The 10987-nt window shown below is 57.6% G+C and overlaps 1 protein-coding gene across 2 annotated transcripts; it reads right to left on the reverse strand.

Annotated features, from left to right (window-relative positions):
• Nucleotides 1–271: 271 nt before the first annotated feature.
• Nucleotides 272–9662, reverse strand: LOC139807732 (transmembrane protein 45B-like). 2 transcript variants are annotated; one of them, XM_071769057.1, is made up of 7 exons: nt 9459–9662; nt 6207–6411; nt 5234–5446; nt 4733–4917; nt 1122–1267; nt 685–850; nt 272–569 (listed from the first exon to the last, which is right to left on the reverse strand). In XM_071769057.1, exons 2-6 carry the CDS (start codon nt 6391–6393, stop codon nt 721–723), a joined length of 861 nt encoding a protein of 286 aa, XP_071625158.1. In that variant the 5' UTR covers nt 6394–6411; nt 9459–9662; the 3' UTR covers nt 272–569; nt 685–720. The 2 variants fall into 2 exon arrangements, with proteins under 2 accessions (XP_071625158.1, XP_071625157.1); XM_071769056.1 differs by lacking the exon at nt 9459–9662 and adding an exon at nt 7140–8333 and having other exon boundaries at nt 272–850.
• Between the last annotated feature and the right edge of the window lie 1325 nt (nt 9663–10987).

The raw sequence follows: 10987 nt of genomic DNA on the forward strand, positions 1-10987 counted from the left end.
ATCCCTTGCTCCAAGGCTCTCTCTGCAAGCCCCACTCTGCCTGGCAAAGCCCCCAAATCCCATCACCACCCCCCAGCATCCACACACCTGGAAAAGAGCAGCCACACACCTGGAAAAGAGCAGCCACACACCTGGAAACCCCAAACCAGGGGGGACTTGGCCACTTGAAATCCCTCCCAGTCCCATCTCACCAACATCCCCAAAACTGGTTTGAACCTGGACACCACCCTCACCCCAACCTTCCACCTCGAAGCATCGTGTTCAAAAGATCCATCCAGCTGGTTTGTTTAAGTGATTTATTGGTGAGCCCAGGTACATCAAGCTTGTTTGTACAAAAAAAAAACCCCAAACCTCCTTTCTTTTACCACCAGAGCGAGCGACAGCCACCGGGAGCTCCCAGGGTGGGTTTGGCTCCCTTCCCCAGAAGCAAAAATGATGTTAAAAAAAAAAAAAAATTATGGCCAAATCGACCACACAAGTCGGATCCCACCAACAAACCAGTCCTGCAGGTCCCAACTCAAGAAGATGAACAAGTCCCTCCTGGCCAGACCTGGTTTTGCTGTCACTGCCTGCAAAGGGATGCACAGTTTGGCATCTCCTGCCTCCCACTTCTGATGCTCCAACCATCAACTTGCTTGGGGGGGGGAGAAAGAGGGGGAGAGCTTCTCAAGACTAATTAAAAACATCATCTAAGCCAGTGGGGAAGGTGTTTCCAGGTCTTCATTTGTCATCTGAGGAGGTCTCGGGCAGCAGGGCCCCTCTGGAGCCCATCTTGTTCCTGCGGAGGCAGAAGCCACAGTCCAGCTCCACATCGATGTCCCCAAACTTCAGCTGGCAGGACTCGTTGCAGCTGTGCAAGGGACAGCAACACCCACCATGAGGATTTGTAGGGCAGGAGGAGCCATTGGGTCCCGAGTCAACGAGCAGGAGTTCTGGACACTCAGGACCATCTGCTCGGTGCTGGAACCCAACCCATCCCTTCCAGCCGTGCTTAGGCACACGTGGACACCCCCTTTCTTATCCTCTGGGGTGCTGCTGGATGGATTTCCTCGGCTCTGGGTGCCATCCCAGCTCATACAAAGTGCCACGACCACCCCCCAGGAGGCCTCTCCCCCACCTACCAGCGAGATGCAGCAGAGTTGGCTGCCAGGACAGCCAGAACACCCACGTAGTGCCAGCAGAAACACATGGGCAGGAACTCCAGGTTGCTGAGGTCACTCTGGTCCCAGCCTGGTCCTCCCCATGGAGGGGACAGAATAAACCCCATCTGGTGGCAGAGAGAAGATATGGACACATCAGGGATGGAGGGGATGGAGGGGGATGGAGGGGGATGGAGGGGGATGGAGGGGGATGGAGGGGGATGGAGGGGGATGGAGGGGGATGGAGGGGGATGGAGGGGGATGGAGGGGATGGAGGGGGATGGAGGGGGATGGAGGGGGATGGAGGGGGATGGAGGGGGATGGAGGGGGATGGAGGGGGATGGAGGGGATGGAGGGGATGGAGGGGGATGGAGGGGGATGGAGGGGGATGGAGGGGGATGGAGGGGGATGGAGGGGGATGGAGGGGGATGGAGGGGATGGAGGGGGATGGAGGGGGATGGAGGGGGATGGAGGGGGATGGAGGGGGATGGAGGGGGATGGAGGGGGATGGAGGGGATGGAGGGGATGGAGGGGATGGAGGGGGATGGAGGGGGATGGAGGGGGATGGAGGGGGATGGAGGGGGATGGAGGGGGATGGAGGGGGATGGAGGGATGGAGGGGATGGAGGGGATGGAGGGGATGGAGGGATGGAGGGGATGGAGGGGATGGAGGGGATGGAGGGATGGAGGGATGGAGGGGATGGAGGGATGGAGGGATGGAGGGATGGAGGGATGGAGGGATGGAGGGGATGGAGGGGATGGAGGGATGGAGGGATGGAGGGATGGAGGGGATGGAGGGGATGGAGGGATGGAGGGATGGAGGGATGGAGGGGATGGAGGGGATGGAGGGGGATGGAGGGGGATGGAGGGGGATGGAGGGGGATGGAGGGGGATGGAGGGGGATGGAGGGGGATGGAGGGATGGAGGGGATGGAGGGGATGGAGGGGATGGAGGGATGGAGGGGATGGAGGGGATGGAGGGGATGGAGGGATGGAGGGATGGAGGGGATGGAGGGATGGAGGGGATGGAGGGATGGAGGGATGGAGGGATGGAGGGATGGAGGGATGGAGGGGATGGAGGGATGGAGGGATGGAGGGATGGAGGGGATGGAGGGGATGGAGGGATGGAGGGATGGAGGGATGGAGGGGATGGAGGGGATGGAGGGGGACGGAGGGGGACGGAGGGGGACGGAGGGGGACGGAGGGGGACGGAGGGGGACGGAGGGGGACGGAGGGGATGGAGGGGATGGAGGGGGATGGAGGGGGATGGAGGGGGATGGAGGGATGGAGGGGATGGAGGGGATGGAGGGGATGGAGGGGGATGGAGGGGGATGGAGGGGATGGAGGGGGATGGAGGGGGATGGAGGGGGATGGAGGGATGGAGGGATGGAGGGATGGAGGGGATGGAGGGGATGGAGGGGATGGAGGGGGATGGAGGGATGGAGGGATGGAGGGGATGGAGGGGATGGAGGGGATGGAGGGGATGGAGGGGATGGAGGGGATGGAGGGGGATGGAGGGGATGGAGGGATGGAGGGATGGAGGGATGGAGGGATGGAGGGATGGAGGGATGGAGGGATGGAGGGATGGAGGGGTGGAGGGGGTGGAGGGGGTGGAGGGGATGGAGGGATGGAGGGATGGAGGGATGGAGGGATGGAGGGATGGAGGGATGGAGGGATGGAGGGATGGAGGGGTGGAGGGGGATGGAGGGGATGGAGGGATGGAGGGATGGAGGGATGGAGGGATGGAGGGATGGAGGGATGGAGGGATGGAGGGATGGAGGGGATGGAGGGGATGGAGGGGATGGAGGGGATGGAGGGGATGGAGGGGATGGAGGGGATGGAGGGGATGGGGGGGGTGGGGGGGATGGGGGGGATGGGGGGGATGGGGGGGATGGGGGGGATGGAGGGGATGGGGGGGATGGGGGGGATGGGGGGGATGGGGGGATGGAGGGATGGAGGGATGGAGGGGATGGAGGGGATGGAGGGATGGAGGGATGGAGGGATGGAGGGATGGAGGGATGGAGGGATGGAGGGGATGGAGGGGATGGAGGGGATGGAGGGGATGGGGGGGATGGGGGGGATGGAGGGGATGGAGGGGGTGGGGGGGATGGAGGGGATGGAGGGGATGGAGGGGGATGGAGGGGGATGGAGGGGATGGAGGGGATGGAGGGGATGGAGGGGATGGAGGGGATGGAGGGGGATGGAGGGGGATGGAGGGGGATGGAGGGGAATGGAGGGGGATGGAGGGGATGGAGGGGATGGAGGGGATGGAGGGGATGGAGGGGATGGAGGGGATGGAGGGGATGGAGGGGATGGAGGGGATGGAGGGGGATGGAGGGGGATGGAGGGGGATGGAGGGGAATGGAGGGGGATGGAGGGGATGGAGGGGATGGAGGGGATGGAGGGGATGGAGGGGATGGAGGGATGGAGGGATGGAGGGATGGAGGGATGGAGGGGATGGAGGGGATGGAGGGGATGGAGGGGATGGAGGGATGGAGGGATGGAGGGATGGAGGGATGGAGGGGATGGAGGGGATGGAGGGGATGGAGGGATGGAGGGGGATGGAGGGGGATGGAGGGGGATGGAGGGGGATGGAGGGGGATGGAGGGGGATGGAGGGGATGGAGGGGATGGAGGGGGATGGAGGGGGATGGAGGGGGATGGAGGGGGATGGAGGGGGATGGAGGGGGATGGAGGGGATGGAGGGGATGGAGGGGATGGAGGGGATGGAGGGATGGAGGGGATGGAGGGGATGGAGGGATGGAGGGATGGAGGGATGGAGGGATGGAGGGATGGAGGGATGGAGGGATGGAGGGATGGAGGGATGGAGGGCTGTCCATCAGCACATCCCTTCTCTCTTCCCCCTGACTTTAGCCACTGGTGCAGCTGACTATGGACCAGTGACACCCAGACCACTGCCCTCAGCACCCCAAAGCATCCTTGTCCCCCAGACTGACACAGTTAGGAGAAGGATGCTCTATGGACAAGCCCTAGGGTTACAAAGCTGCTCAGCCTCCCTGGAGAAAGCTGACACCCCAAAGGCTACACAGCCCCCTAGACCCAAAGCTGGGAGATGACAAGAGGTTTCCAGATGTTTCCAGTTACTTGGAAAAAATAATTTTTTTTTTTTTTACAAGTAGGGTGGTGGAACACTGGCCCAGGTTTCCCAGAGAGGTGCGAGATTGCCCATCCTTGAAAACATCCAAGGTTGGGTTGGACAGAGCAACCTGGTCTAGTTAAAAATGTCCCTGCTCATGGCTTGGGGGTTGGTCTGGAGGAACTTTTATGGCCCTTTCCAGCCTGAATTATTTTGTGCCTCTAACTGGAGGAAGAAATTGGACCTCACAAAAAGAACTAAACCATGGGATTATGGTTTCCCACCTTTGTTTCAAGGCTTCTACCACCTCCCTGGACATGTTCCAGAGTGTTTCACCCCCCTCCTTGTGAAAAAAATCTCTGACTCCCATTTAGCCTGCATGTCCATCACCTCTTAGCTACTAAATTATTCCAACCAGCTTCAAGTTTAACCCCAAGAGATGCACCCTCCCTGGGTGTGAAGCCCCTGGCTCACAGGAGAACACTGGCTGGACACTGACCTGCCAGAGCCAAGAGCCCTGGAGAAGGAAGGAGCTGGTCCTGAAGGTCTCCAGGATGATGTGGTCACGGAGGAAAACCTCCAGGAGGGCACAGAAAGCTCCAGCAAAGGCAGCCAGAGCCAGGAGGGAGTGGAGGTGGTGATCCAGCACAGCATCACCGTAGTCATGGAAACAGAAGAGCAAACCTGCCAAGATTCACCCAGCTTTAGAAAAGGATGCTCTGGGACTGGCTATTTTTTAAAAAAAAACAAAACAAAAAACCCAAAAAAACCCCCAAAACATCTGAAACCTGATGCTCCAGGTGGGAAAACAGCAGAAGAGATTTGCATCAGGGTTTCTCCATCCACCCACAGTGGCACCCGGGGCATCCCAGCCAATGGCTGGAGTCACATTTTTTTTTTTTTGCTCAGCACCTCCCCAGCCTCAGAGCAGCTCAGGGATTTGGGGAGGTTGAATCTCCCCCCCAACCCACACCCCACATGGACCCCAGGTGGGACTCACCTTCCACCAGCAGAGCCAGGGCCAGCAAGAGGCGATCCCAGCCCAGTGGCAGCTTGAGAGGGGAGTGGGAGGCAATGTCCACCAGGCCAGAGAGGAGGAAGAAGAGGTAGATGGTGGTGTAGTGCCAGGGGATGAGGTCCACCCAGCTGTGGGTCTGGGGGCTGTAGAGCTGCAGGTGGGGGCCAGCAGGCACAAACTGCTCCACCAAGATCCCTGGGGAGAGAGAGAGAGGAGGAAGGATAAGCCTGGAGGAGAACTTTCCTTGCAATGGTGAAGTCGTGGTAGGAGCTGCCATGAAGTTCTTGTGTCCATTTCTGGGGTCTCCACCACAAGCAGGACATGGAGCTCTTGGAGTCAGTCCAGAGGGGGCCATGAGATGATCAGAGGGCTGGGGCAGCTCTGCTATGAAGCCAGGCTGAGAAAGTTGGGATTGTCCAACCTGGAGAAGAGAAGGCTCTAGGGACACCTTAGAGCACCTTCCAGTGCCTGAAGGGGCTCCAGGAAAGCTGGGGAGGGACTTGAGACAAGGGCCTGGAGGGATGGGATGAGGGGGAATGACTTTAAACTGGAAGAGGGCAGATTTAGTTTAGACATCAAGAAGAAATTAATTCTTGTGGGGGTGGTGAGCCCCTGGCACAGGTTTCCCAGGGAAGTTGTGGCTTCCCCATCCCTGGAAGTGTTCAGGGTCAGGTTGGATGGGACTGAGGCACCCTGGGCTATGGGAGGTGTCCCTGGGGTTGGAACTGGGTGAGCTTTAAGGTCCCTTCCAAGCCAAACAAGTCTGGGATTATATTTCCCCAGACAAAGAGTTGTGAGGTCCCACCACAGACCCTGCAGATCCCCAGCACACCCATTTCCCATCCCAAACCACCCCAGCCTGGTGGGACAGGGGCTCTGCAGTGCCAGAAGATACTGGGACAAAGCCTCATCATCATCATCATCATCATCATCAATCATCATTACCATCTCTTACCTGCTAGTGCAAAGAAAGCCTTCACTGCCCCTTCAAAGACCTCCACCTGCTGGACTCCACGGCCTGGTTGGCTCTCAGTGTTGCTTTTCCTCCGGAGGTACCTCAGGGGGTACCTCACAGACCACCAGAGGCCAAAAATGAAGAAGAAGGAGCCCCGGAGGGCACTGCCGAGGAAACTCGCTGGCATCACGCTCCCTCCTTGGACCTGCAAGGACAAAGAATTCCTGGAGACCCAACCCAAGTGTCCCCCGGGGGACTTGGTGGGCTGCTTGGCATCCCTAGGGAGCTGCATCCCGAGGGATGCTGATGGCTCCACCCTCAGCTGCAGGGAGGCAGCAGAGATGGGACAACAGAGCAGAGGAGCTGCCGTGGCTCTGTGTGGGTGGCAATCCCCAGGACTTCACTGTGGCAGAGAAAAACCCTGGAGGGACCAAGAAAGCACCAGGACAATGATTTCCATGGATCACAAACTCCCTCCAGACTAGATCATTGCCAGGGGATGGGCCCAGCTGGGGTGTCCAGCAGCTCCAGCCAGCCAAGGCTTTGCTGAGCCCTCCTGGTAGCACAGCAGGAGAAGGAGATGACCCAGGAACCATTTCCAAAAAAGAGCCTCATGCATATCCCACAGAACCTTTGTGCCACGTGGAAGCTGGGGTTTGACACAAGGGAAGGAGGTGACATCTCCAGCAGGAAGAGCTCCAAGGCTCGAGGCATGAAAATCACTTTTGTGCTAAGCAGGACCAATGCCCCCAGCTCCCAGCAGGGATGGAGAGGAGCAATGTGACCAACTGCTGCTGGCAAAGTTCTGTCCCACAAAATATCTTAAGCCCCTACTCAAATTGTTGAAAAAAAAATACATAAAATAATCCCAGCAAGCCCAGAAGGGAAGAATAAATCATCCTCACACTTGGAGCATCGAGCTTTTGGTGTTACCTTGGGATGCTTTTGGTTCCTCCAGCAAGACCTCTCACTGTCTCCATCTCCCCCCTACAGAGATCTCAGCTTTTCCCCTCTTTCTGCTCCTTTTCCAGAGCTGGGCTGTGCAGGGCAGGAAACATTACTCACCCTGGAGCTGCCACCCCAACCTGTCCTGGTGTCACAACCCCCACGCCGTGTTTATAAACACCAAAGCCAAGTGCAAGGGCTGGAGGAACAACTCCAGCACGTTCTTCGAGTTCCTCCCACACGAGAAAGTCATTAATCCTGAGAGGATGTGGCGTGGCAAGTGCCCTGGGTGAGGGAGAGCTCTGCCAGATGTTCCCAGTTGGGAGCTGGAGCCAAACTGGTTCAGCCCTGCGTGGGTGTGTCTGAGGTTGGGGTTGAGAGGCTCTCATCACCCCTTGGATCTCCAGGACCTGGGCAAGCTGGGGAAGGCTCAAAATTCCTTCCAACACCTTTAGTAAAGACTTAAGTGAAGAAACTGCCTGGTAGATCCCAGCCCAGGAGCTGCTGGGGTGGTTGTTGGTGGTTTTTCTGCTCCATTTTGGACACCTCCATTAGGGTGAGGTGGTTCCAGGAAGTCCCACCCCTATCCTGATTATAGCCTGGACACCCAGTCCAGGGCATGCACCTTCCTTCCACAGATGCCTACACCCTGGAGTAACTAATGAGAACCTCAATGAAAGGGCAGCCGTGCAGGAGGGAATTGCCCCATGGAGAACCAGTTGTTACCATTGTCCTACTGGGAAGGTGACTGCCAAGGCCTGGAGCTGGAGTCAGGAGTGGACCCTGGTCCAAGATCTGGAGCAGAAGTGTTAATCTGACCCTGAGAGCAGAGACATCCCAGTGCCCAGGAGCCAGGAGTGGCACCTGACGTGTCCCACCAGCAGCTCCAGGGGTTTTTCCCAGCAGCACCCAGCTCCATCCCAAGGATTTATCCTCCTCACATCCACTGGGCATTTCACCATCCCCTTCAGCACCAGCAGCTTCCAAACCACTCGGTGTCAAGGCTGGAATCTCCTACACAACCCTCCTTCTCCCCAGCACCACTCTTCTTTTCAGTCCTGGGGACCCTTTGGCTCCCTAACCCCTCAGCACCCCAGGCCAGCAGAGCTTTTGGTGGCTGTCACAAGGCTCCTGGGCTTCCCATCACCCAGACACAGCTCCTCAGCACCCACCACATATCCTGGGGCATCTCTGACAGAGCAGAGACATCCCAAACCCACCCAAGCAGAAGCTTGGTTGAAGCCCACTCAACAAAAGACAAATAAACAGAAAATAAAACCACCTCATGGTATAAAGCAGCCAGAAAACAGAGAAACCAGAGGTGTTTCCAAGCAACCATCCACCTGACACTACCCACAGCACAGCAAAACAACCTCCCCACAGCCCCTGCATGGAGCCCAAACCCATCCCAGCTCCAGGCCCATCACCATCAAGGAGTTTGGTTTGTTCCTGCCCAGGGGATGCAGGTCCATGGAGACCTCTGAGCATCCTCTGAGGTGGAACCATCAGCACCACAGGGCAAGCTCAGCATCTGGCTGAGGACATTTCCAGGCTCTGCTCATTGGAGAACCTCCCCCAACCTTGCCACCCAGGGACATCACTTGTGCCAGCACAGCCCAACATCTCCTCACCCAACAGAAGAGGCACAAGCTCCCTCTCCTGCCATCAGGGGCATCAAATCATTTGGGTTGGAAGGGACCTCCCCCCATCCCAGGTTGCTCCAAGCCCCATCCAACCTGGCCTTAAAAACTTCCAGGAATGGGGCAGCTACAGCTTCCCGGGGCAACCAGGGGCTCAGCACCCCCCCAGCAAAGAATTTCATCCTCAGGTTCAATTTAAATCTCCCCTCTTCCAGTTCAAAGCCATCCTGCCTCATCCCACCCCTCGCCCCAAGTCCCTCCCCAGCTTTCCTGGAGCCCCTTCAGGCACTGGAAGGTGCTCCAAGGCTTTCCTGGAGCTTTTTCTTCTCCAGGCTGGACAACCCCAACTCTCTCAGCCTGGCTTCACAAGGAGAGGTGTTCCCCTGCCAGGATGCACCTCCCAAACCTGATACTGTCCCCACCCCCAGGAAAAAAAAAAAAAAAAAAAAAAAAAAAGAAAAAAAAAGGAAAAAAAGGAAAAAAAAAAAAAAGGAAAAAAAAAGAAAAAAAAAGGAAAAAAAATTAAAGCTACTGATTAGTGGCAGGAAGCCTCCATCAGCAGCCTCATGGGTGGCCATCACCAAACCTTTGCCTGGCACAGCTCCAATCTCAAGCATCCCCTGAGCTTCCCCTCCACATCTCTCTCTCCATGGGTTGAAGACTTTACCTGCCACTGCTTCCTGTCCTCCTCCCAGCTCCAGCTGTGGCAGCAAGGAGCAGCTCTTACTCGGGAGAGGCAGATAAAGGGAGAAGCCACACGGGGAGGTGGCCTTCAGACAGGATGTTTGGAGCAGAACATCCCCAGGGCCAGTTCAAAGGGAGCTGAGTCAACCGGGGCTTTCACAACCTGGGACACCTTGTGTCTGCTATTATACAGATGGAAAAAAAAAAAAAAAAAAAAAAGAGCTCCTGGAGTTCACCACAAAAATCAGGAGGAGCAGCCCAGCCACGTCCCCATGGCAACCACCTCGATTTGGTTCTTCTCTGGGGTTTTTACTTTGGGTGGCTGGGGAAGGAGCCAAGAAGAGACAAGGCTGTGGGCAGGCTCTGAAGTCTGCCAGGTAGACAATAAAAACCCTTTTAAGGGGGTCTGGCCTTCTCAGAAGTTCCTGGAGGCAGGAGATGTGGGGCCAGGAGCTCCCAAAGCAGAGCAGAAACCTGACATCCATCCCCCTGCCCCCAGCAACCAAGAGGAGGAGAAGGAGGAGGAAGAGGAGGAGGATGGTCCTTCCTCCCCCCAGGATGGGGTGGGGGGACCCCACAGCCTGTTTCCACTCCTTTTTGCCTCTCCAGCCCCCCCAGACAGAAGCCACTGCTGATCTCCCCTGCCAAGATGAACCCCACGAGTCCCTCCAGGCAAATGGACCACCCCAAGCTTCCCATCACCCTCCCAAACACCACGCTGCTGGTGCACAAACACCCCCCAGACACACACACACACCCCCCACTCAGGAACAACACCACGAGATTCCAACCACCCCAGGACTCCCAACCACCCCCTCCATGCATTCCCCAGCCAGGGTTTCTCCAGGTTGCAACCACAAACACCAAACAAGAAGAACCAAAAACGCTCTAAGGGCAGCAGAGCCTCAGGATAAGCTCTGCCAGGAGCCACACACGTGAGCCAACCCCCCCCAGAGGGAAAACCCCAAGGCTGGAAGAACCTGCACAACCCTCCCCAGGGTGATGGGGTCACCAAGCCATAGCCAGGAGCTCTCTTCTCCCCATTATCTCCCTCCCTGCGAGGAGGAGGAGGAGGAGGAAGGACAGGAAGAAGGTGGGGATGGCTGCTGGCAGCTCCAACAGGGAGTAAAACACTTGTAAAAAATCTGAGCACCCTTGGAAAAGGGTCCTGGAGCCCCAGCAGCAAAGGGGCTTCCAGAAACAGGAGCAGCTTCACCCAAGGGAAGCCCCAGCACCCACAGGAGCTGCTCCTTCCAGCCCTAAAAAAAATAAGAGAGCCATAAAAGCTTCCCTTGCTTACAAAGTGCAGCTTCAGGGACCTCCTGGCAGCTCAGATCTCCTGGGGTCACCACCATGCAGGACCCCAAAATCCAGCTGTGCCCAAGCTCCTTCCCTTCCCTTTGGAGAGAGTGGGAGAGGGGAAAGGGAGGGAGAGGAGAGGTGGAGGAGCCCCAGCTGAGGGGGATCTGCTCAGATGCCTCTGTCCACAGCTTAAAGGGGCAGCAGGGAGTG

Source organism: Heliangelus exortis, chromosome 26 (genome assembly GCF_036169615.1).
Source record: "Heliangelus exortis chromosome 26, bHelExo1.hap1, whole genome shotgun sequence".
Taxonomy (NCBI): domain Eukaryota; kingdom Metazoa; phylum Chordata; class Aves; order Apodiformes; family Trochilidae; genus Heliangelus; species Heliangelus exortis.

Excerpts from the sequence above, each read along its gene's own strand:
- LOC139807732 (XM_071769057.1), bottom strand. The coding sequence starts at position 6,393 with ATGCCAGCGAGTTTCCTCGGCAGTGCCCTCCGGGGCTCCTTCTTCTTC. Across the intron at positions 5,447-6,206 it reads GGCTTTCTTTGCACTAGCAG|GGATCTTGGTGGAGCAGTTT; the intron begins GTAAGAGATGGT and ends CTCTCTCCCCAG. Across the intron at positions 851-1,121 it reads AACTCTGCTGCATCTCGCTG|CTGCAACGAGTCCTGCCAGC; the intron begins GTAGGTGGGGGA and ends TCCCTTGCACAG.